The sequence below is a fragment of the Tamandua tetradactyla genome, chromosome 2 (genome assembly GCF_023851605.1).
Source record: "Tamandua tetradactyla isolate mTamTet1 chromosome 2, mTamTet1.pri, whole genome shotgun sequence".
In the NCBI taxonomy this organism is placed as follows: domain Eukaryota; kingdom Metazoa; phylum Chordata; class Mammalia; order Pilosa; family Myrmecophagidae; genus Tamandua; species Tamandua tetradactyla.
In genome coordinates, this window is record NC_135328.1 from 33,815,786 (window position 1) to 33,842,343 (window position 26,558).

General features: G+C 39.5%; 1 protein-coding gene across 7 annotated transcripts in view; it reads left to right on the forward strand.

The window, feature by feature from the left end:
* The first annotated feature begins 1,444 nt into the window (after positions 1-1,444).
* Positions 1,445-26,558, forward strand: part of WDR31 (WD repeat domain 31) — a 40,053-nt gene continuing 14,939 nt past the window's right edge. For 4 of the 7 annotated variants that reach the window (XR_013168312.1, XR_013168315.1, XM_077142751.1 and 1 more), the window contains exons 1-8: positions 1,446-1,625; positions 7,232-7,374; positions 7,836-7,968; positions 11,609-11,683; positions 21,763-21,907; positions 22,003-22,103; positions 23,337-23,404; positions 24,215-24,356. Coding sequence is in view for 5 of the 7 variants with exons in the window: in XM_077142751.1 (XP_076998866.1) it covers positions 7,259-7,374; positions 7,836-7,968; positions 11,609-11,683; positions 21,763-21,907; positions 22,003-22,103; positions 23,337-23,404; positions 24,215-24,356 (780 nt within the window). In the remaining 2 variants the exon portion in view is untranslated. Of the gene's footprint in view, positions 1,626-7,231; positions 7,375-7,835; positions 7,969-11,608; positions 11,684-15,674; positions 15,813-21,762; positions 21,908-22,002; positions 22,104-23,336; positions 23,405-24,214; positions 24,357-26,558 lie in introns of those variants that run through there. The other 3 variants (XM_077142744.1, XM_077142737.1, XM_077142758.1) reach the window with 3 other exon arrangements.

Genomic DNA, 26,558 nt, shown 5'->3' on the forward strand with positions numbered 1-26,558 from the left:
CAAATAATTTATGGCCATTTTTAATTTATCATGCCGTAGGATGACGTTTGGCCCGAACCCTGGTGGTGGGTAGAAAGAAGAGGACAGATTTTTATTTTTAGGGTGTTTGAGAGGCAGAATTGAAGGTCTTGGGGATTGTTTTTGAACAAGGAAGAAAGAAAGAAGTTTCAAATGACTCCTATATCCTTGACATGAGTCAAGGATATCTTGACTCAAGGAGATCTAAACGATAGATCTCAGCACTTAGAGAGAAAGGAGGAGGAGGAGATTTGGGGGAAGATGCTTCCAGTGTGAGTCATGTCAAGGATGAGGTGTCTTTTAGACAGTCAGGTGGAGATGGGTGGGAAGCGGGTAGATAGATGGGTCTGGCTCAGGAAAAGGTCTGGCTAGAGAGACCAGTTTGGGTGTCCTAGAGTGCCTTAAGCCTAAAGTGTGGTGGTATCTCCTAGGAAGTCTGTGTCCCCAGAACAGGAGCGTCCTGAAGGTAGGGTTCTGGTGACTCAACTCTATAGCTACACTAAGTTCACACGTTACCTGAAGCAAAGCAATGCCAAAGAGCAGTTACATTTGCAGCAGAGTCCTCAGTTCTGAACTAAGACCAGCTGTAATTGGCTTGGGGAAGACCACAGCTCCTACCAGAAGGAAACCTCCCAAGGGAGAGTCAGTAGGGACTGGAAGCAGTCCCCTCAGAGAGTCTGTTGGGGATTCCCATCCTGGGTTAGAAGAAAGACCCAGTGGCCAGTCCTGATATTCTGTGAGTGCAAACCTCCCTTGCTTCCCCTACAGCCACCACAGCCATGGGGGCCCAACTTTGAGAAACTCCACGTCTTCATGGAAGGTTGTTCTTCTGGAAGGGCAGCACTGCAGGACACCGCTACTAGGAAGCAAAGAAACGTTGGTTCGGATCCCTGACATTCCTTCACTCATTTATTCATTTAACATCACCCGACCTTGCACCAAACCCTGTACTGTGTCCCAGGATCATAGAGATGAATGGTCTCTGGAGTGGAAGCAATAGGGCTGCTGCTGTAAAAACTCCTTTATTTTGTAACCCTTAGTTTCTGGAACTTTCCTACAGGGACTCAAGACAGTGTTAAGGGGTCTCTTTGCTATGGTGCTCAGCTATAAAGTAAAAAAAATGAAAGGAATGGGGGAGGAGGGGGTTCTGGGGAGGTGGCCAAAGGAGAGAGTTTTACCTAGTGAAATCAGGTAAACTCCAAAGAAATGAGGCAACACCCCTTTCTGGGTGAATATTAATTTAAACATGGCATTTATTAATAAGTGTTGCCTCCGTGGCTGGCACCGCGGTACCGGCTTTCCTTGGATTTTCTGTCTTCCCTGGCAGCGTAGCTCCCTGCTCTCCTCTGAACCTCATCACCGCATTATTACAGCAAGAAAGCCGGGCAGGGCGCTCTGAGATCAACCCCGGCAGCCGGCAGGATTGCGGAACTGCGGTTCCCGGGCCGGCGACGGCGTCCGGAGGCTTTTCGCGGGGACTCCTGCCCTAGCAACACGCGCCTCGTTGCTAGGGGCGAAGGCGCGGGCGGCGGTGGAGCGAGGTGGCTGCGGACTGCCCCTAGCTAGCCGCCCCCGCCGGACTCAGCTCCCGGCCCGGCCCTACGAGGGTGGGTATGGAGCCCAAGTCGGGAGAAAGGGGCGCGCCGGGCGGGGAGGTGGATGTCTTGGTGCTCTCCCGGTCGCAGTCCGCCCACCTGTCCAGACAGGGGAGGGGATTCTGAGGGCGGGCCTTGGGCTGGCTCTAGGTTCCCATATTGGGAGAACGAGTCGTCCGCTCTTCCCGCATCAAAAATAAACTAGGCACAGTGGGCGGACGGAGTAGAGGGTATTTGTAATCAGATGAGCCAGAAAGGAAAAACTGCACATAGTTTGTCCCCCAAACTTCGGAAAATATTGGGAGTCCTGGCCTAATACTGGCTCCACGTGTGACTCTAGACAAGGCTTGATTTTCTGGCCATCCGTTTCCCTGTGCTATTAGAGGATGCTGCAGATGGTGCAGATCCTCCCGGGAGATGGGTCAGGCCGACTGTGCTGCTGTGTGTGGTTTTTTGTTTCTCTTTGAGCTTTGGTTTAGATGCTTGGTCTCCCAGAGTGTGGGTTAGACGTGCGCATTTTTGTCCTGGGAACTTTGGGAAAAGGGAGGGAGATAGGAATCAGCATTCTCTTGAACAGTGCACCAGGGAGTACAGGGAACTAAGGTCTGATTCACCCTGCTCTGCCCGTATTGCCTTTAGCAAGTCAAACCGTCTGGTTCCCAGTTTCTTCGTGGAAGATAACGTTGGGTGTGTGCTCGTGTATTTCAAGGAATGTTGCAATGAGAGGGTTAAAAGAGAATTCTCTGTTATGTTTAAATTATGTTTAAAGTGACCCCTGAGTACCTGAAGGCCTTTGGAAAGCAGATTGGGACAGATAAGGGATTCAGGAGTTAGGTCTGGAGGTTTAAGCTCTGTTAAGACCAACAGGGGCATCCAAAACTCTGAGTCGACAAGCTTTCCCAAGACCTTTCCAGTCTTTTTAATCCTGAAATATGGGACAAAGCAAGGTGATTGCTCCCTGAAGTATTTGTTATTGAGCATTTTTAAAGGACTCTTATGTTGTTGGACTCAGAAAGCTTCCTGCCAAGCAAACTGTTCATTCATTCATTCATATAACAGATATTTTCCTTACACTTAATTTCCCAGGCTGTGTTCAAAGTGCAGTGATACAGAAATGAACCACATATTATCCCTCCTCTCAAGGATATTAGATGTTAAGAATATATACAATGGGAGACAACTGATTAGCATTTTCATTTATTGAATTAGTCTACTTACAAGTTATAGCAATGGAGACATTATCCAAGTACATATACTTCGTTCCTGAAATTTAAAATTGCCTTGCTATATTACGTAACTAATTCTTACTCAGTGTGATCAAATCACTCTGATCAGGGGAAGTAATTGGCTTTGGTTTAATATCCTTCAGACTCATATATAATCTATTTTCTCTGTGTGTTTTTAATATTATGTTTGAGATGTATTATGAGTAGTAGCAGTAAGGGTGAAATTGCTATTTGCAGTATTGCTGTTACCATGAATCTAGCAATCATATTAGGAGCTATTATTTATTATTAGTAGTTTGCCAGGCTGAACCAAGAGCTTTATAGGAACCAGCTTTTGTAGAGATGTGCTATAGTATGCTGGTAAAGAGTAGAATCTCTGGACTTTGATTACCTGTTTTCAAGTTTCACTTCTGCCACCTATTTGCAGTGTAAATTTGGGCAAGCTATGTAACCTCTCTCTGTCTCAATTTTCTCATCTGTAAAATGGGCATAGTAACTATTGCCAATGTTGTTGAGTATATTAAATGTGTTAACATTTACATAAAACACTTAGAACAGTTCTTGGCACGTATTAAATGCTATCTTAGTCCTCACAGAAACCCAGTTACATAGTTAATATCCCATTTTACACAAAGGAAACTTAAAGAGGTACAACAACGTGCCTGAGACCATGTGGCTACTAAGTAGAACAGTAATTCAGACCTAGTTTTGTTTAATTCTGACACTAACACACTTGATCAAATGTTGTACTGACTCTTCTTTGCTGCTCTTAATTCTTAGAAAAAGCTACACTATCAATCAATACTTAGAATTGATTTGTTTGAATCCTTAAAATAGAGTTGTCAAAATGCACAAAGATGTATTTCTTCTTTGTAGATGTACATAATGAAAATTCTAGATTAGAATTCAAAGACTTACCTAGTTATGATTTTGAGCAAATAATGTTTCTGTCCCCATTCTCAAGATCTTTTAATAAAGAGTTTCTGTATGATGATTTTGAAAAGCCTTTTATCTCAAAAATATGATTCATATTTCTTAAAATATTATTTTCAACAAGAGAAATTTTTTCACAAAACTGCGAGCAGTCAGCTTTGAAGAAGAGGATATTTGATGAACAGATATACCATATTATGAATATATGAAATATGTTTATTTTGCAAATTTAAAAGTACACATATAAATAACACTATGGTATACTTTCCCTGATTGTTGGACATGTGAGAGTTTTATAATCTTGGAATTTTGTGATATACCTCTTTCTTTGTAAGGGAGGACTTACCCTTTTTAATTGAACAAGCTCCTTATTTACCTTACAAATCTCCTTTCAGTGCAAATATATGCTTAGACAGAAGCGATTAACTTAAATGTCCTTTCACTAATTACGGAGATTAGAAAGTGGCTGCCTGAATTATTTTCCAGAGGATAAATCATTACAAATAATTGAATATGGCAGCTCACCACTAAGTTCCTTTCGGTTTGGGGGTAAGTAATTCTAAGAGCTATCTTTTCCTTGTAATGTCCCATGAATACTTTTCAAATGAGAAGTGTGGCTTCCTGAAGATACTAGCTAAGAATCTAATCAGTTTTAAATAGAGCCAATCCATTTATAGCATCTGCAGTTTGTAGTGACCTAGATCTATGGATTCCATCTGTCCTTGGTTGAAAATAGGTTAGCTTGGCAAAGAGGAAACGCTGCATCCTCTGTCTGTTCACAAACAGCACAACACAATTTCCCAAGCTTTTTGGAAACCACCCTGGAATTTTTTCCCATTAGCACCCCTTGTGGCTTATTACAGAGAATCCTAGAATACTGAACCGGAAGGGATTTTCAATTTACTACTTCACAACAAATATTTTTGGTGCTCTGTGTAAGCTAGTGAAGTGTAAGTATGAATATGATGGAGTCCTTCTTATGGAGTACTCAGTCTGATAAAAAATCTGGTCTCAAAAAAAAAATTATCTGGTCTAACATCCTACTTTTAGAGGTAGGAAACTGAAGAAACAGGCAGTCAGGGACATCGTGAGAAGAGGGAGAGCTGGGGCTAGAACTGGGCTCCTGATGTCACACACAGAGTTGTTTCTACTGCATTGTGCTTCTGTACTGGTTACCTGTTCTTGTCAGGAGTTCAATTCTGGCAACTTCTCAATATCTAGGCTGAAATTCTTCTGGAGAACTCTAAGTGTTAATCTTGGTGTGAATGAGAATGACTTATTTGGTGAGTCGTATCTGCAGTTGTTCTTGTAAACAGTTCTTCCTAGAGCTAGGCTGGCCATGCCCATAAGAAACCCATCTCCTAGAACTTTTCTAAGCAAAACCCCAGAAGAAGTGGGGACTGGTTCTCCTCCTTCTCTCCATTTGGTTTTCTTAGCCCCATGGTGTCTCAGGGAACAGCTAATTGCAGAGGACACAGGACTTGGAGTAACTGAGATGAGTGCTTCGCCAGACACCTTCAGTCCCAGCACTTGTCCACCCTGGCCATTTCTTCTGGTTTCTCTCTTTTTCATTCTGTGTCATCAGCAACCAGCACAGGACTTGCACAAATTAGTGCTTAGAAGGTGTTTCCTGAATAAGTGAATGGATAAGCGTCTAGTAATGAATAATCCATTCATTCTCTCTTTTTAAAATTTCTAACCTTGTTGTTGGAATGATTCAAATAAACCCAGAAAACATGTAATAATTTTTCTAAGATGGGTTTTTTTTTTAACATGGGCAGGCACTGGGAATTGAACCCAGGTCTCTGATTTGGCAGGCGACAACTCTGCCTACTGAGCCACAGTGGCCCACCCAACATGCAATAATGTTATTTGTTCTAATATATTTTGTCATACATTATTAACATTTAATCTCTAGGTTAGTGGTTCCCAAACTTTTTTTGGCCTCAGGACCCTTTTCGCTCCCCGAAATTGTAGAGACCCGTTGTTTGAGGTGATGGGAAAGTCCCGGTGATGGATGGTGGTGATGGTAACACGACATCGTGAATGTGATTAATCTCACTGAATGGTATGCTTGGGAGTGGCTGAGATGGGAAAGCTTATGTTGTATATATGTCTCCACAGTTTAAAAAAAGAGCAACTAAAGGTATAGTGACAATTAAATGCAATACATGATCCTGGACTGGATCAAGTCATGGAAAAGAAAAGTCCCAAAAACATATTATTGGGTTTGGGATATATGAAAAAAATTAAATATAGACTCTAGACTTTATATCAACGTTAAATTTCTTGAACTTGACAACTGTACATGTGGTGGTTATATAAGTGAATTATCTTTGTTCTTAGGAAATATACATGGAAGTATTAAGTGACCAAAGAACATGATGTGTACAATCTACTCTCTAATGTTTAGAAAATAAATAGCTAAGTAGATAGATTGATAGAATGATATGGCAAATGTGACAAAATTTTAAAAGTTAGTGGATCTAGCTGTCTGGGTGGGAAGTATATTGGGGTTCTTTGTGTGAGTTTTAAATTATTTTTGCATCTGCCTGTAGGTTTGAAATTATTTCAAAGTCAAAACAAAAAAAATATTGAGGACCCCCAAAAGTTTGTTTACATAGGTTATAATTGGGTTTAAATTACTGTTTTCTCACTTATACTGGTATTAAAACTGAGAAATTTTAAAAATACTTGCTTTTGATTCAATTTAAAATATCAATAATAAACCCACTGCATGACAACATAACATTTTTATGAAAAATATTTATATATTTGAAAACAAAAAAAATGTGATTGGAAAGAGTGAGTTGTTTTACATTTTTCTAAATATTATTAATGTCTGACTTAAACAGAAGACAGTTGAACTCTTCTATCTGCTTCTGCATTGAATATATGGCAATATGTTGTTTGGGTTGAAGTATAAGAAAGAAAGCTGGCTTCACCTAGATATGTAGTTGGGAAAGGGAGGAACTTAACGACCCCTAAGAGGTCTCAGGAAACCCCAGAAGTCTTCAGAGGATACCTTGAAAACTACTGGTCTAGGTCATTACCTATATTGTCTCATTAGTGTTATCATCTCTAGCATCTCCTTATTATAGAAAACTTCGTGATCCTGGTACACTGATTTCGATAACTGCCAAAATAAAATTATTTAAAAACAACCATCAAGCTAGGGAGAGTATAACTTTAAAATAACTAAGACTCTTTTTCAAGAAGTTTTCCTAGTAGAAATTATCTATTATTTTAATTATGTGCTCTTAGTATTTTAAAATTAGTTCTGGTTTTGGGTTATCTACTAATGCTTTATTGATATGCAATCCTAGGGCTAAGAGTGAGGAAAAGCAAATATATACAATTAATTTGTCTATTTTTTAAGGATTTATTTTTAACATAACAATAGTACCATCATGTGCCTAAGAAAATTAACATTCTTCATTTCTCCTTTTTGTCAATCAGGGAACATAATTCTAGCAACCACAGGGGATGCTGCTACTCAGGTGTCAACTGAAACGAGCTCCTCCTCAGAAGGTCTCCTGTGGATCCTGTGCTGTGATGGGAAAGCTGCAAAGCAAACTCAAACACAGCACTTACAAATACAAGTACAGCAATCCTACCCTGGGATCTCGAGCCTTATCATGCGCCACTAAAACTCTCCATTAAAGAAAAGGAAGGCCCAGAACTAATGTTAATGGCCCTCCCTGAAGAGTCAGTTTTGTCTCTTTTCTGTTGTATAAGAAACAGTCTGCTTATTAGCTAGTGTCTGAGCTCACACGGGAGAGGCCCTACATCTTTGGCAATAAGCTCTAGTATGAGCAAAGCCTGCTGCCTCCTTGGCTTCAGGATTCCCTTGTATTAGATTCCAATCATTAAGTCGTTCTGAGCATTTTCAAAGGAGATGGTAATATTCCTGGCATGTCTGTGGGTCTCCTTTCTCGTCTCCTTTTCCATCTCTCTCCTCAGCCTGGCCTAAATTTGCTGCCTTAGCACTTTTCTTCCCCTTGCTCCGCTGTCCTCTCGACCTCGTAATACCACTGGGTCTCATTTTCCATTCTCTCTATAGCAGGCCTGATGGAGTTACAGAGGAGAAGATCCAAACTAAAGCCTTTCAAGAGTATAGTCCAGCCCATATGGATACCGTCTCTGCTGTTGCTGCTCTGAACTCAGACCTTTGTGTCTCTGGAGGAAAAGATAAGGTGGGGTTTGCAGTGCTTCCCAGAGGACCAACATCATAGGGAAGGGAAAATATTTTGAGAAGAAGTCCAGGTTTTGCATTTCTGGAAACAATGTGGAAGAATATAGGCTTTAGAGGGGGAAAGATTTTTTAAATCCCTGCTCTACCACTTTCTATATCTTTGAGCAAGTTTTTTGATTTCGGGGGACTCCAGGATTTTTGTCTGTTAATTGAAGGTGATATTCCCAACCCACAAGGAAGTTGTGAGGATTAAATGTGAGAACATAGGCAAGATCCTTAGCACCATGACAGACCACCATGTGCTTTTTATAAATGGCAAGTATTACTCCTCTGGCCAACCCATTTTTATACCTACATACAAACCCAGGAGCTCCTTGTCAATTAAAGGAACCTCCTGGTGTTTTATAGTACTCTTTTACTAAAATCTCTACACTCACATGGATGTAGTACCCATGGACTCCTCTGATGGACTGAATCGTGTACCCCAACATAGACTTGTTCTTAATCTGTCTCCTTGTGGGTATAAATCCATTGTAAATAGGACCTTTTGAAGATTTTATTTTTAGTTAAGTTGTGGCCAATTAAAGCATGGTGGGCCTTAATTTGGATTACTAAAGGCTTTATAAAGAGAACCTGGAAGTTACAGAAGCTAGAATGGAGAGGACATTGCTCTATGCTAGGGGACAGAAACCAAGGAACCCCAAGGATTGCCAGCAGCCAGCACCAGAACACTACAGTCTTTGGAAAGAAAGCAAGTCTTTCCAATATCTTGACTTGGGCCTTAGTTTAGCCTCAAAACTGTGAGCCAATAAATTCTTATTTAAGCCAACTCATTATGTGGTATTTGTCATGACAGCCAGGCAAACTAAGACTCCTCCCTTCTATGTTTTTGTCCTTCCTCCCATTGTCAGTTTGAATCTGGTTGCTTATTCTCTCTCATTTTGGATCTGTCATGGTACTTACAGCTAGGATACTGGTAGCAAAATTGCTGATTATTATTGCAGTGGATAATATACTAATGCCTTTCATTTTCAATAGCCTTTTAGAATCTTCAAATCCATTTGCATAATGTATTTCATTGATTCTAATATGCACATGTTTTTACATTTTACCACTTCTTAAATCAGGATCCATCTAAAAGTCAGTATTAAACTATGGTGTCATATTGGCAGTGCTTTTGTTTTAAAATCTATATTAGCTTAGAAATATGAAATTTTTTATATGATCTCCATTCACACCTATGGGAATTAAATAGAACAAGGACTATCCTCTCCACTTTACAGAATAGGAAACTGGGATTTAGCTAAGTAAAATGCTAATAGTGATCAACTCCACTATGATGCATGTCCCTTTTTCTCTAGCAATGAACCACAGAGAATGGGCCAGAGTGATGCTTTTAAAATCCCATTTAGGGGGAAAGAAATGCTTATAATTAAATATTAAGTGAAGAACATGGATATCTCAATTTTAAGTAAAAAGATATTACTTGAAGCAAGTAAAAGAAAAAAGTTTCTAGGAATGAATTTAATCAAGGATATAAAATACTTACATGGAAAATTATACAACATTGCCAAAGAAATTAAAGAAGGCCTTATAAATAGAAAGACATCCCATGTTGATGGATTGGAAGACTTAATATCGTTAACATATCAATAACTACCCAAAGTGATTTACAAATTCCAACAGCCTTCTTTACAGAAATGGAAAAGCCAATCATCAAATTCATAAGTAAGGGCAAGTGGACCTGAATACCCAATATCTCTTTGAAAAGGAAGAACAAACTTGGAAGACTCATACTTCCTTATTTCAAAACTTATTATAAAAAACTACAGTAATCAAAACATGTGATATTGACATAAGGACAGACATATAGACCAATGGAATGAAATTGGAGTTCATAAATTAACCTACATATCTATGGGTAATTAATTTTCACCAAGAATGTCAAATGGAGAAAAAGTCTCTTAAGAAATGGTAGTGGGAAATTGGACATCCATACGTAAAAGAATGAAAGTGAATCCTTACTTCACACCATATGTAAAAATTAACTGAAATAAAGTACCTAAAATATAGGAACTAAAAACATAAAATTCCTAGAAGAAAACATAAAGTAGCATCTTCAGGATTTTGAATTAGGCAGTGAATTCTTAGATTATCCCAAAAGCATGAGCAACAAGAGAAAAAAAACAAATAAATTGGACTGCATCAAAATTCAAAATTTTTGCGCATTAAAGGACATTACCAAGAAAGTTGAAAGACACCCTAAAGAATAGTATAAATTATTTGAAAACCTGAAAATCTGATAAGTGTTTAATATTCAGAGAACTGTAATTCAATAGAAAAAATGACAACTCAATTTAAAAATGAGTAACGGACATTTCTCCAAAAAAGATAAACAGATGATCAATAAGCACATGAAGAGATGCTCAACGTTGTTAGTCATTAGGGAAATTCAAATCAACCTAGAGAACCAGGAACCCTCATGCATTGTTGGTAGGAATGTAAAATGGTGTAGTCACTGGGGAAGACAGTTTGGGCGTTCCTCAGAAGGTCAAGTAGAGACTTACCATATGACCTGGCAAGCCCACTTGTAGGTATATACCCAAAAGGATTGAAAGCAAGGACTTGGACGGATGTCTGTATAGCAATGCAGCAATGTTCACAGCAGCATTATTCATAATAGTTAATAAGTGAAAGCAACCAAAGTGCCAAGGATAAATGGATAAACCAAATGTGGTATATACATACAACTGAATATTATTCAGCCATAAAAAGAAATGCAGTTCTGATATATGCAACAATGTGAATGAAACTTGAAGATATGTTAAGTGAGATAAACTATACAAAAAAGGGCCGAAATTATATTATCCCACTTATATGAAACAACTAAAATTTGCAAAGTGATAGAGACAGAAAATAAAGTACAGGTTACCAGGGCAGATACATGAGGAATGGGGAATTTCTTCTTTATAGGTACAGAGTCTCTGTTTAGGATCATGAAAAGATTTTGGTAAAAGATGTTGGTGATGGTAACAGCCTTGTGAGTATAATTAATAACCACTGTAGTATGAACTTGAAAGTGGTTAAAATGGCATATTTTTATATTGTATATATGTTACCACATTTTAAAAAGTAAATAAGAAAATGAGTATATACCTGGAGAAAGACTGGAAAGAAATTGAAAAGGTTAACAGTGATTGTCTCTGGCTGATGGGATTTTGGCTGATTTTTTTTTAATATTAAAAAATATTTAATATTAATATAAAAGAAAGCAATGCAATTGGGACTTGCTGGTATTTCTAATTCTACATGGAATTCTCCTTAACCTGAACCTGAATCAATTCCATTTGGAATTCCATTCCCAAGACCATCAGTTAGTATTTGTGAGAGGTATGGCCCAGGATCCTGGGGAGAGAGGAATGACTAAGAGCAAAGAAGAGACACTCAAAATAGAGGAAAGTAAGGAGGGGCAGACAATAGAACTTTAATGTATGCAAGTCCCCTGACAGAATGGGAGGTAGTTACATGAGAGAAATTAAGAATGGGGTGGAGGGGTGGGTGGGAGTGAAGTAAAGATTTGTTTCAGTTAAACTAAAATTGAGTGGTTAACTAAAAAAAAATGTTCTAATGGTTCTCTGCAGACAGTTGTGGCCTATAATTGGAAAACTGGGAATGTGGTGAAAAGATTCAAAGGACATGAACGTGAAATCACTAAGGTAATTGTGAAATACTTTTTATTATGGAGGGAATTTGAAACTAAATAAAGGAATATCTGATAGCTCTACATATCAAGAGTCATTGCAAGTTTTAAGGAAAAATGCAAAGGCTTTCTTTGATTCTGTGAAGCCCTCCTCCAGGAAGGGAAGAGCAAATTGTTCACTTAGCTGTTTATACAGCTATATGGTACCCAATTTCTTTTATATTATTAAGCTCATAATGGCTCAGGTGGTAAGTGGAGAACAGCTGGGAACAACTCTTACTGACCTATCCTGATTTCACAAGAGCATGTATTGAAGGGTTACTGTGTTTTTACTATAGCTAGAAAAATGACAAAATCCCTATACTCAGGTACCTTCTAGTCTAGTTGGGGTTAATTTTTTTAAAAGCGTCTTTTATTGTTAAATATAACATATATACAAAGAAAAGGAAAAAAAGCAATGATTTTCAAAGTACACTTAAATAGATACAGAATCGATTTCAGAGTTATGGGTTACTATTCCATTATTTCGGATTTTTCCTTCTAGCTGCTCCAAACACTGGAGGCTACAAGAAATACGTGTTTTTTCTTTTTTGTGGAAAATAAAATATGCTAAAAAGCAATAAATTTCAAAGCATACTGCAATAATTAGTTGGAGAATAAATTTCAGAGTTTGGTATCGGTTACAATTCTACCATTTTAGGTTTTTACTTCTAGCTGCTCTAAGGTACTGTAGACTAAAAGAAGTATCAATATAATGACTCAGCAATCATACTTGTTTGTTATACCCCACCTTTTCTGTATAACTCCACCATCACCTTTGATCTTTCTCCCTCTCTTTAGGGGTATTTGGGCTATGCCCATTCTAACTTTTTCATGTTGGAAGAGGCTGTTGATAATATGGGATAGGAGGATGAAACTAGTTGATGTTCTGGAGAGGCTGGCCTCTCCGCATTTCAGGACTTATCTGGTCTAGGGACCCATCGGAGATTGTAGGTTTCTGGAATGTTACCCTAGTGCACGGAACCTTTATAGAATCTTATATAATGCCCTAGGTATTCTTTAGGATTGGCTGGAATGGTTTTGGTTGGAGTTTAGCAAGTTATGGTAGGAGGCAATGTCTAACTGAAGCAAGTTATGGTAGGAGGCAATGTCTAACTGTGTGTACGAGTGACCTCCAGAGTAGCCTCTCCAACTCTATTTGCACTCTCTTAGCCACTGATGTACCATTTTGTTACATTTCTTTTCCCTGTTTTGGTCAAGATGGCATAGTCAATCCCATGGTGCCAGGGCCAGCCTTATCCCTGGGAGTCATGTCCCACATTCTCAGGGAGACTTTCACCTCTGAATGTCATGTTCCGTGTAGTGGGGAGAATAATGATTTTCCTTGCTGAGTTGAGTTTAGAGGGAGAGAGGCTGCATTTCAGCAATGAAAGAATTTCCTAGAGGCAACTATTTTCTTGGGAGTCCCTAATGTTTGAGAGAATACCAGGACTTTCTCAGGTAGGAAAGTTTAGTAGTTCCGTTTTTTTTCTCTCCAGCCTCTCAAGGGTTTCCCAGGTGGGAAAGTTTAGTAGTTCCGTTTTCTTTCTCTCCAGCCCCTCAAGGGACTCTACCAATACTTTAAAATATTTTAGATGCTTTTTTTGGTTGTAAAATATAACATATATATGAAGCAAAGAAAGAAAAAAGCCAGCATTTTCAAAGCACAGTTCAACTAATAGTTACAGAACCGATCCCAGAGTTTGTCATGGGTTACCATTTCACCATCTCAGACTTCCTTCTAGCTGCTCCAAAACACTAGAGGCTAGAAGGAATATTAATATAGTGATTCAGCAGCCATACTCGTTTGTTAACTCCCAATTTCTCTGTTACACCTCCTCTTTCTCTTTTAATCCTTCTCCCAATCTATAGGGATCTTTGGGCAATGCCCATTCTGACTTTATCATGTTGAGAAGGGGTGTCTACACTAAAGGATAGGGGGATGAAATTCATTGATAATCTTGGAGAGGTTGGTTCCTCTGTTTCAGAATTTATCTGACCTAGGAACCCTCCAGGAATGGAAACCTAGTGCCTGAAACTTCATAGAGTTTCAGTTCGAGCACTAGGTATTCTTAAGAGTCAACAGGAATGATGTTGATTGGGGTTTAGCAAACCATGGCAACTAGCCCTATCTAACCAAAGCTTGCATAAAAGTAGCCTCCAGAATAGCTTCTTGACTCAATTTGATCTCTTTTGGCCACTGATGGCTCATTTCAACCGTACTTCTTTTTCCCCTTTTGGTCAGGAAGGCGCCATCGATTCTCCTGTGCCAGGGCCAGAGCCATCCTCAGGAGCCATGCCCTATGCCGTCAGGGAGACCTCCACCCCTGAATGTCATGTCCCATGTAGCGGGGAAAGCAATGATTTTCTTGCAGAGTTGGGCTTAGGAAGAGAGAGGCTACATCTGAGCAACAAAGAGGCTTCCCAAAAGCAACTCTTAGGCCTTGTTCTGACTTGTCTTAACTTCTCCCCTACAGAAACAAGTTTCATAAGTCTCAAAATCCAGGACTTGGCCTATTTTCTTGGGAGTCCCCAATGATTGAAAGTCTACCAATACTTTTTTTTTAATTTCAAGGTTTCTTTTATTGGAAAGTAAATGCCCTGGATATGTTTTAATGTTCATATTCTTTTTCTTTTTGGTGGGTTAGAATGTGTATTTATAGAAAGAGATAAAGCAAAGGTGACAAAATGACAACAATTGGTGAATCTAGGTGAAAGATATAGGGGCTTTCATTGTACAACCTTTGTGCGCTTTTTTTTTTAACGTAGTAAAAGGAATTAAATATGTATTTTCCACAGTATTATATAGCTGGGCATTTATCATCATAATTGACTTCTTTTTTCTGAAAAATAACATATATACAAAAAAACAAATTTCAAAGCACATTGTAACAATTAGTTGTAGAACAGATTTCAGAGTTTGGTATGGGTTACAATTCCACAATTTTAGGTTTTTACTTTTAGTAGCTCTAAGACTCTAGGATATTGGACACTAAACAAAATATCAATATAATGTTTCAGCAATCATACTCATTTGTTAAACTCTGCCTTCTCTGTATAACTCCACCATCACCTTTGATCTTTCTGCTACTCTTTAGAGGTATTGGGGCATGCCCATTCTAATTTTTTCATATTGGAAGGGCCTGTCAATAATATGGGATGGGGGTAGAACTAGTTGATGTTCTGGAGAGACTGGCCCCTCTGCATTTCAGGACTTATCTGATCCAGGGACCCATCTGGACTTTGTAGGTTACCAATGCCTTTTAATTATCAGCCCACCATAGTCTAGGATGTATCCAGGTATAACATTAAGCTATACAGAATTATAAGGGCTTGTTCCTATTCTGGGCTTCATGTGTTTGGGTTTTTTAAATGAGCTATCCAGACAGGTTGATTTAGATTGTGTGTTACAGTGTTTATATGTTTTAAAGTAAAAACTATATTAAAGTAAGGAAAGGGAACAAAGTATAAAAACTGATCCTTTAGCAAGGCCTTACACTGCCCAGGTGCCCTGATGGGGAATTGAGAGGCAGGAATCTTCGCTCCGGGGGAGGGCAGGGAGGGGATGGCTGGGAGGAGATATGTCCATCATCTGGAATTTGGGAAAGGCCTGGGCCCCTCCCGGGAATGGTCATGCATATGACCTTTGAGTTAGGCCCTTTGTCCTGGCTTCTTTCTTCTCTCTGAGCCCCAACATGGAGGTAGGGGCTAGAGAGTAAGAAGATGGGGCTCTGGGAAAGGAGGCCAGTGCTTGAGGGGTAGTAGGACAAGGCTGCTATGGTCTCTCCAGGCCGTTCAGTCAGTCAAAAAGACCCAAAAGCTTGGGTCACCTCAGGAAAGTCATCAGCCTCTGCTCACATTTCCTTCCCTATAATGTATGCCATTTGACATATGAATCCTGGGATTCTTGTAAGGGTTGAATGACAAAAAGATTGAGAAGGTATCATTCATTGTTTTTTCCCCCATAGGTGCTTTAAAACGGGAAGAGATTTAGAAATCCCCTGGTTCCCTTGCTCCTGACCACCTACCGTATTTTCATAGATGAGGAAATTGGACCCAGAAAGATTAAATCACTTCCCCAGGTGACACAGTGAGATGATGGGAAGGTCAGTCTTTGAACCGAGTCTCCTGATTCCAGACCATGTTGTTTCCTTTTGTGATTATTCTTTCTGAAGCTCAAGGAAATCTGGGATTATCTCCTTACAGTGGGTCTCAAGCTGCTGGTGACAGGTGAATTAAAGATGGGGACCTTGGTGACAGGTGAACTAAAGATGGGGAGCAGAGGCTGGAGCTTTAGGGGGAGGGCTAAGAGAACCTCTTACTGGTGTGTAGGTCCTGTGCCTTGGGACTCTTGCTTTCATGCCCCTAGCAGATCCCCAGGAGCTCTCCAAAATACCCTCTCTTCTGAAGCTAACAAAGCCAGTGAGACTAGAACTGGTATGATCCAGAAAACAATGGCTGTTCTAAAATAGGGAGTGCAGCTCCAGTCCTCCCCCTATAAATGAGGTGTCTTTTCCTCTGGAAGGGATAAAAGAAAGGTGGGTACAGTTAAGAAAAAGGATTCAGGAAGGAACACTTGAATGAATCATTTGGAAATGACTTGAAACAATAAGAGCAGAAACGCTTTTATTCATTTAGTAAAGATTTACTGGGCATCTGCCAGATTGCAGACTGCGCCGGGGACTGGGAATTACAAATCTGGTCCCTGTCTTTCATGGAGCTTAGAGGAGAGAAGAGCATTTCACTACAGCATAACAAGTGTCCCAGCCACTTTGTTGGAGACAAAGGAATGAGTGTGTGCGAGTGTCTACAGAAATGTGGATGAGGATGGGTGTTCTCTGGAAAGAAGGTTTAGGGATTCCAATGAACTGTAAGCCACGTAAAGACAGGGACTGAGTGTCTTCAACTTCCCCTATGCTTAGCAGGTAGTAAGTGTACAAGAAGTATTTATTAAATGAATGAAAGAAGGAGGGAGGCAGGCAAGTAGGCATAGCAGCTTATACAGCTTGAGAAAAAAACGCTGGTTGAAGTTCTAACTATAGACCTAGCACTGACTTGACTACCTGTATGTCCTTAGCAAGTTCCTGGATATTCTAGTTTGCTAGCTGCTGGAATGCAATATACCAGAAATGGAATGGCTTTTAAAAAGGGGAATTTAATGTGTTGCTAGTTTACAGTTCTAAGGCCAAGAAAATGTCCCAATTAAAACAAGTCTATAGAAATGTCCAGGCAAAGGCATCCAGAGAAAGATACCTTGGTTCAAGAAGGCTGATGAAGTTCAGTCCCTCTCAAGTGAGAAGGCACATGGTGAACATAGTTAGGGTTTCTCTCTCAGCTGGAAAGCACATGGTGAACATGGTGTCATCTGCTAGCTTTCTCTCCTGGCTTCCTGTTTCATGAAGCTCCCCGGGAGGCGTTTTCCTTCTTCATCTCAACAGTCTTTGCTGTCTCTGAATCTCTCTCATTCTCCAAAATGTTCCCTTTTATAGGACTCCAGAAACTAATCAAGACCCACCCAAATGGGTGGAGACATGCCTCCACCTAATCCAGCTTTAAAACCACTCTTGATTAAATCACATCTCCAGGGAGATGATGTAATTACAGTTACAAACATACAATGCTGAATAGGGATTAGAAGAAATGGCTGCCTGTACAAAATGGGATTACGATTAAAAATGGCTTTTCTAGGGTACATACATCATTTTAAACCAGCACAATGGACCTCTCTATGCCTTGGTTTCTCATCTATGAAGTGGGAGTGTAATTCCTGTCTCACTCTATTGTGAGAATTAAATCAATGATTGGTGGTAAAAAACTCAGCATAGTGCCTTGCTTATAGTTAAGTGCTCACTAAATGTTAGCCATATAAATGTCAACTTCGATTTAGGTGGAGTTTGCCAAATTGTTCTTGTCAGAGTTATAAAGCTGTTCCAAAATAAGATGCAACTCATTTTTTTAAACCTTTTTTTTCATTGTATAGTATATCATATATACAAAGCAAAGAAATAAAAAAGCAAATTTTCAAAGCTCTCTTCAATGAGTAGTTCCAGGACACATCCCAGAGTTTGTCATGGGCTACCATACCATCCTCTCAGATTTTTTCCTTCTAGCTGCTCCAGAATATAGGAGGCTAGAAGGCTTAAGTTTTTTTTTATCATCACAATCGACTTTTTTTCTTTATTTTCTGTGAAAAATAACATATATACAAAAAAGCAACAAATTTCAAAACACAGCACCACAATTAGTTGTAGAACATATTTCAGAGTCTGACATGGGTTACAGTTCCACAATTCGAGGTTCTCACTTCTAGCTGCTCTAAGATACTGGAGACCAAAAGAGATATCAATTTAATGATTCAGCAGTCATATTCATTTGTTAAGCCCTATCTTCTCTGTACAACTCCACCATCACCTTTGATCTTTCTATCCCTCTCTTTAGGGCTGTCTGGGCCATGACCATTCTAATTTTTTCATGCTAGAAGCATCTGTCACTAATATGGGGTAGGGAAATGGAACTAGCTGATGTTCTGGAGAGGCTGGTCCTCTAGGTTTAAGGACATATCTGGTCCAGAAACTCATCCCCGAAGTTGTAGGTTTCTGGAAAGTTACAATAGTACGTGGAACCCTTGTGGAATCTTGTATTTTGCCCATTGGCTTGAACGGTCCTGGTTGGAGTTTGGCAGGTTATGGTAGGTAGCAATGAAGCTTGCATAGGAACAACCTCCAGAGTAGCATCTCGACTCTATTTGAACTCTCTCTGCCACTGATACACTTAGTTACACTTCTTTCCCCCCTTTTGGTCAGAATGGAATTGTTGATCCCATGGTGCCAGGGCTGGATTTATCCCTGGGAATCATCTCCCACGTTGCCAGGGAGACTTTTGCCCTTGGATGTCATGTCCCACCTAGTGGGGAGGGCAGTGATTTCACTTGTAGAGTTTGGCTTAGTGAGAGTGAGGCCACAAGATGTAACTTATTTTTAACTGATAAGGCTAATTTTCAAAGTTAAAAAGTACATAAAAACTAATATACACATCTTACATAAAAAAAGACAAAATGTTTCATAAAGTACTAAAAAAGGGAAAATAAGATGAAAGAAACCAGACCACACATATCTATAATAGTAATAGATGTAAGTTGTATAAACTACCTTATTAAAGGTACTTTTAGTCTTGGTAGAAAACAAAATCCAACTCAACATTGTTTAAAAGCATATCTAATGCAAAGCAAAAGATTGAAAGTAAAAAGGCAAGCAAAGATATATCAGGCAAATGCAAACAGAAAACAGAAGTTGTGATATTAATTTGGAACAAAGTTATATTCAAGGCAAGAAGCACTAAGTGAAATAAAGAGATTCACTTTAAGTTGGTCAGGAATATAACAGAATCACCTGACATGAGAATTAAGCCCTGTGGTTTCAAAGAAAATCTTTCAGATTCACAAAAAGTGATAGTTCTGATACAATTTAAACTGCACCAGCATTTAGAGAAAGGAGAGAATTCAATTCTTTTTAGAAAACCATTATAGCATTGTTAGGAGAATTTGACAGAACATATAATGAAAACTACCTATATTAAGTGTTAGGAATTAGATATGTAATCATGTAATAGAAAGCCCAAATAACAGGGGCTTGAACAGTTAGTTGAAAGCTGGTATGGTGGCTTCATGGCCATTAGAGAGCCAAGCCCTTTCTGTCTCTCGTCTGCCATCATTAGTGTTCAGTTTCCTTCTTCAAGTTCACCTCCTTGAAAAGGTGGCTGCTATAGCTCCAGTCATCGTATTTGTCATCAAGACAGCAGGAAGAAAGAAGGTTTAACAGCAAAAGGTTGTGCCCACCAGCTCCTCATAAAGAGTTTCCTGGAAGTCCCACTTCTGCTTTTATCTTGTTGGCCACCTCTGTCTTCAACGGGCTAGAAAATCCAATTTTATAGCTGAGCACATTACCATACAGAGATTTTGTTACTAAGTTGAGAAGGGAAAATGCATAAAGGGCACACTATTTTCAGTCTACTACAGTATTGATACAAAAGTCCCAAATGAAGTATTAGCAAATAGAATCTAACTTTTTGCTAAAAGAATAGCATAGCATTACTAACTAAGCTTTATTCTAGGAATGAGGAAATGGTTCAATATTAGGAAATTGGTAGACATTATTCTCCATATTAATTGGTCAAAGGGACAAAAACCTGATCATCTTAGTAGAGCAAAAGATCCAGCATCCTCCTTTGGAGAATGCCTACACTCATTATCCTTTGAGCGTGTACTTTCTCTATGCATTAAAGTTTTTGAGCTGTAAAAAAAAAAAAAAAAAAGATCCGGCATTCATTCCTGTTAGAAGTCCTTGGTAAAGTAGACATAATTAAATCTTTTTGTGATTAAAAATAAAAGGAATAATATCTCTTTAAAAGCAAAATAAAATGAATAACACTTCAACATAAGAGATGATATAACACGGTTATATGATTAATGAGTGTTAATTAAGTACATGAGAAAGCTTTTTCCACTGTGCTGATTTTGGTTGTGGTGATGATAAAGTTCAAAATGGGGGTGTCACACAAACAGAAAGTTCTGTAGGAGACTAAAGAGGGGAGATATTTGTAAGGAGGTAGGGTGATTTAAAAGAGGCTTTTAGGAAGAGGTGAGATTTTAACCCACCTGGAAGAGTGAGAGATTCTCCTCCTTAAAGAGGAAGGGATGGCAAAATGTTGAGAGGGGGAATTTGAAACTGGCCTGCTAGCTTTTGTACTTTCCAATCGCAGATTTCAAACTTAGATATTACTCTTTGAAAAAGCATGTGTTGAGGGGACATTACGTAATGCAAAATAAGCCAGATGCAAAAGAACAAATATGCTATGGTCTCTTTTAAAAAATACTAATGAAAAACAGTCAAGAGTTACCCTGAAGGTTATTCTTATGTATTATGTAGATATCCCTTTTAGTTATTGGAGTGGCTAGGGGGAAATACCTGAAACTGTGGGCTGTGTTCCAGTGGCTTTGATTCGTGAAGAAGACTGTATAACTATATAGCTTTTACCATATGACTGTGTGGTTGTGAGAACCTTGTGTGTGATGCTTCTTTTATCCAGGCTGTGGACAGAAGGGTGAGGGAAAAAAGGATAAAATATAAATTAGTAATAGGGGGAGATAAGGAGTAAAAATTGGGTAGATTGAAATACTGCGGGTCAATGAGAAGAAGGGGCAGGGGTATGGAATGTACGAGTTCTTTTCTTTTTATTTCTTTTTCTGGAGTGATGCAAATGTTCTAAAATGATCATGATGAAAAATACACAACTATGTGATGAAAAAAAAGAAGGAATAAAAGCATTCCATTTGTCAAGTGGAATTTGTCAAAAACAATAAAAATGGAAAAATAAAGTTAAAATAAAAGTATGAAGTGAAAAAAAAAAAACCAACCCATTCCTGTCAACCCTAAAGAACACCTAGGGCTCTATCTTAGATTCTACAAAAGTTTCATGCATTAAGATTAATTTCCAGAAACATACGACCTCCAGATAGGATTCCTAAGCCAAATAAATCCTGAAATCCAGAAGGACCAGCCTTTCCAAGAACACCAACTAGTTCTATCCCCCTATCCCATACCTATCCCATACTATTGATAGCCCTTTACAACATGAAACAGTGAAATGGGCACAGCCCAAATAGCCCTAAAGATTGGGAGAAAGAACAGAGGAGGAGTTGTAACAGAAAAGATAGGCTTTAAAAAATGAGTATGACTGCTGACTCATTATATTGATATTTCTTTCATTCTCCAGTGTCATGGAGCAGCTAGAAGGAAAAACCTAAAATTGTGAAACTGTAACCTATACCAGACTCTGAAATCTGTTCTATGACTACTTGTTACCATGTACTTTGAAATTATTGCTTTTTTAGTATATATGTGATGTTTCACAATAAAAATGCTAAAAAAATATATCAACATGGATTAAAAAAAGAAGAAAAAGCACGTGTGGGAGGGAGTCTGGCAGCTATCTTTCTCCTGTTTTAAAGTGCAGTTAAGCTAGCACACCAGGGTTTATTTTGGGCTTTTCTCTGAGCAGGTAGCCTGCATGTACAAATCGAACCAGTTCTTCAGCGCCTCTCGTGACAGGATGGTCATGATGTGGGACTTGTGTGGTTCCTCACAGCCGCGGCAGCAGTTCTCTGGCCATGCCATGGTAGTCACTGGCTTGGCTGTAAGCCCAGGTAAAGAAGAGCCCATCTCTTACCTAACCTTTGTACTTTCTGAAAAGCCCTGTTGCAGCCCCATCTCATGGGTCATCTTGCCATTGTTTCCAAAGACTCATCACAGCTGTGCACTGGCTCTCGGGACAACAGCCTGCTCCTGTGGGATGTGGGGACCGGACAGTGTGTGGAGAGAGCTTCTCTCTCCAGGAACCTGGTATGAACTCAAACTTGATACAGAGCAGAACAGCAGTAGGGAGTGTCGGGTCGGGAGAAAGTTCCTGGGAGAGAGATCAGGAGACAGCTAGTCATTTGAGGCTGGGGTTCTAATTCCTACTCACTCTTAACTCTCTGTGGGGCCCTGACCTTTCAGGGTTATTGGATCAGATGATCTCTTAAGGTCTTCTGCTCCAGAAAACAATTCCATTAGTTTATATTATATTTTAAAAGGGCCTTTTCATATTCCTTCAAAATATAGTCTTTGCATTTCTTCTGTGGGCTAGGCATTGTGTTAGGAAGCAGGGTTAGTGACCAAGACACAGTCTCTGGCCTTCAGGAGCTCACAGCTTGTGCTTATTGTGTGTTCTGATTGTGTAACATCACACAGAGAAATAAGAGTTGCCTTTTGCTTTTACACATATTTAGTCTGTTTTTTTTGGTAGCTGACTGATACATAAACTGTACCACCTTTGGGTTCAGTCAAACCTGGGTTCAAATTATGGGTTATCACTTATTAGCTCTTTACCACAAGAAAGTTACATTAAACTCTTACAGCGTGAGTATCTCCACTTATAAAATGAGGAGAAGTCTATCTGATAAAGGTACTGAGTGGATGATGTGAGATAATGTATATGAAACACCTGTCATAGTGCCTGACACGCAGTAGGTGTCCCTTTCAGGGCTGTCAAATTCTTTTCTAATTTTGAAGACAACTGTCAGTGCCTGGTGTGCTTGCCTCACACCGTCCATATTCATGATGTTGCTGGAAAGGAAAGAGAATACCTTATCTTGGATTGTTTTTGAAAATGGTTTTATGCCCTGCCCAGCAGGGGGCAGCAGGAATAAAGAGAACCAAGAAAGCTCTTTCTGAACCCTGGGGGCTTAGACTAATTTCAGTGGTTCCCATCTTAGAGCAGGGTCTTCTCTCCTGAGCTCCACTGGGTCATGAGTTCTCTACCACATGGCTGGACTTCAGACCTTCTAAGGGTGTCTACCTGCATTTGGGCACTCACAACTGGCTCAGCTGTTACTATGGCTGCTGATAGCCTAAGAGATAACAGGGAGAACTTAACTGTTAGGTATCTGCAGAGCATAAAATCTCTTTAAGTCAAATTTACTAGTTCAGCATCCTTGAAAAGAGGTGTAGACCTGCTATTCAGCACTGTTTACAGGAATTACAGCAGAGGAATGACTTGGAAAGGAGAAATTTTGAAAAGTTTGTTTCTTCCAGGTCACTCACATGTGCTGGGTCCCCAGCGAACCATATGTACTACAGACCTCTGAAGATAAAACCATCAGGTGGGCTTACCAAGCAGCAGGAAAAGTGTTTCTGGTGGAGATTTGTGGCTCTTCTGCTTATCTGCCTCCATTCTCACTCTGCTTCTCCATATTGCAGTGCCCTTCCCAGTGCCTCTTCCCCCTCCCCTCTCTGGTGCAGGGACCTTTCTGCTCTGGCCTCATAGATGTCTGGGTCAAGAAAAAAGCCAGTGTTCTTGATAGTCTGAAGCACCCAATTCTGCCAGCCTCCACTGTGTGAACATGTTGAAATTAACCTCGGGATCAGTCACCTGCTCATCCCACCATGACTACTTGCCACCACTGCTTGGCTCCTGATGCTTTCAATCACCCAACCCCTAGCTGAAGCCCTCCCTGGGGAAGCAGGGTCAGAAATCAGCAGGAGAGCATTCAAATGAAGTAAATAGTCCTCATATTAAAGAGCATGAGTAGGAACTTTGGATCTTAAAACAGACTCTACTTAGAGAGAGATAGGAAAGAGACAACAAGGTAAAATTGAAACTGAGTGATAAAACAAAACGCTCTCCTGTGGGCCCCATGGCCTAGGTTGGCCAAGATCTATAATTTTTTGTATCACATTCTGGAATGGTGAATGTTCCTCTGTATCTTAAGTATTTTTTTTTCTTTCTAAATCACAGGCAAAGAAATGTCCTCTTGTCTGTTGAAATCAGCATTCCAAAGGACCAAATTAACAAACCAACTTTTACAATTAAGATACTTGGACTAAATGTCTATGAACTGATCTCAAAATAGAAAGCACGGGATTTCAAACACATTTACTACAAACTCATTTCCTTCTGTAATATCTTTCAGATTATGGGACAGTCGGGGCCTACAGGTAGCTCATATGTTTCCCACAAGGCAGCATATTCAGACCTACTGTGCGGTCAGTGAGGATGGACATAAGTTTATCTCCTGCAGCAGTGGCTTTGGAGGGGAAGGCTGTGAAGCCACGGTAAGAGATCGTGTACAGTCAGTTATCTGGTTATTCTGAGAAGATTACTTACTCTGGCCCTGTGCCCATACCTTGGTTACACAGGCAAGCTCTGCTAATGGCTCAGGCCAATCCAAGCACTTACTGTGAATGATCCTTTGCACTCAAGAGATGCTTCTTTTAGGCAGACATTCATTAGCCTTGGCCTTTCTGAAATGGTGATAGAAAAGAGGGATAGAATAAGAGTCAAGATAGGAAGGAGCTAAACAGAATTGACCTGCTGCCACTTCTACTCCCAGCAAAAGGCTTGGAAAGGTGGAGTGTGTGATTTGAAGGGCCAAATATATTCCTGTTATACAGGTGGTCACAGTAGAGAAAGTTCAGGCTTTTAGGAAGTTTGGAGTTCCAACGCTGATCTAGGATCCACTTCATCCCTTACCCATATACTTTCCTTGCAATTAATTTTGGAATAGATTGTCTTGCTCCTCCAAAGTACCTTGGATTTCTAACTGTAGAATATCAGTTAGAAAAGTTATCTGGTATCCAAATAGAATAATTACAACTCCCATTTTTTGAATATTTAATATGTGCCTTACTTTGTGCTAAGCACATTGCATGTATTATCTCATTTAAATTTTAAAACCACTTTACAACTTTGGTACTATAATTCCCATTTTACAGATGAGGAAACAGAAGCATGGCAAGTTCTGAGGCAAATTTCTTGCCTCAGACTATACCCATATTAAGTGGTAAATCGGGGAGTTGAATCCCAGGCTGTTGATATTTTTTCTATTCTCCAAGCTAAGCATTTCCAGTTCCTATATCTATTTCATGGATGAGGTTTTAATTTCCTAGCTGTTAAAATAAATACATACAATGGATTGGCTAAACCACAGGAGTTTATTGGCTCACAATTTCAGGGGCTAGAAAGCTTACTTCGTCCTGGGATCGATATCTTTTGGCTGGCCAGCAATTTTTGGGGTTTCTTTGCTTTTTCATCACAGGGCAATGCACCTGGGACATCTTTTCCTTTCTCTTCTGGGTTCCATTAACTTATAGTTTCTTGCTTCTCCACATGACACCTCTTTCTGTCTGACTTTTCTACTACTTATAAAGGACTCCAGTAGTCCGAATTAAAGTTCAGCCTGAATCAGTTGGGCCATGTCTTAAGTAATAACACCTTTAAAGTTTCTGTCTATGAATAGGTTTGCACACACAGGACCAAGAATCAAGACCTGAATTTGACTTTTGTTGGGGGTATGATTCAATCTCCAACAGATGACATGGTTTCCAGTGACTTCATTATTTTTTTGGCACAATTCAATTTGTTCTTCTCCTTGAACATTATTTTCCAGGTGCCGTCTGATCCATATCTACAAGAATGGGATTTGCAGGATTATCTTGTGGGATTTGCAGGGCCTCCCTTGTTGCAGACATTAGTCTTCATGTATAAAAACTCAGCAGCTAGGGCTCCTATGCCAGATAAGTCCTGAAACCCAGAGGGGCAGCCTTTCCAGAACATCAATTAGTTCCATCCCCCTATCCCATATTTCTGACAGCACTTTCCAATATGAAAAATTTAGAATTGGCATAGCCAAAAAAAAAAAAAAAAAACCCTAAAGAATGGGAGAAAGATCAAGGGAAGGTGGAGTTATAACAAAGATTGGATTTAACAAGCAAGTACGATTGCTGAATCATCATATTAATATTTCTTATAGTCTCCAGTGTCTTGGAGCAGCTAGAAGTAAAAGCTTAAAATTGTGGAATTGTATCCATACCAAATCCTGAAATCTGTTCTACAACTAATTGTTGCAGTATGCTTTGAAATTTATTGCTTTTTTGTATATATGTCATTTTTCACAATAAAAAAATGAATTAAAAAAAACCCCTCAGTATCTAGGCATTAAAGAATGTCTGCACCTGTATGCACATATGAGTTGGTACAGCTAACCATGAGGTCTCCTATAGAACTCCACAGATACCAAGACACTGGTATAAGCAGCTCTTGAGCTGTCAAGGAAAGCAGGTAACCCCATACTATCCCATCATGCTGTAGGACTTGGAGCTTTCACTTCCCTAACCATAAGGGAGGCAGTAACCTCTGTAGCACATCCTTAGCCAGAGTTGTTGGAAACAGAGTTGATGCTTAAAATAATCACCCGATTGGTTGGGCTTATGGATGGGATGGTTGACGATAAGGGGTGGCTAGATGAATAGGTAACT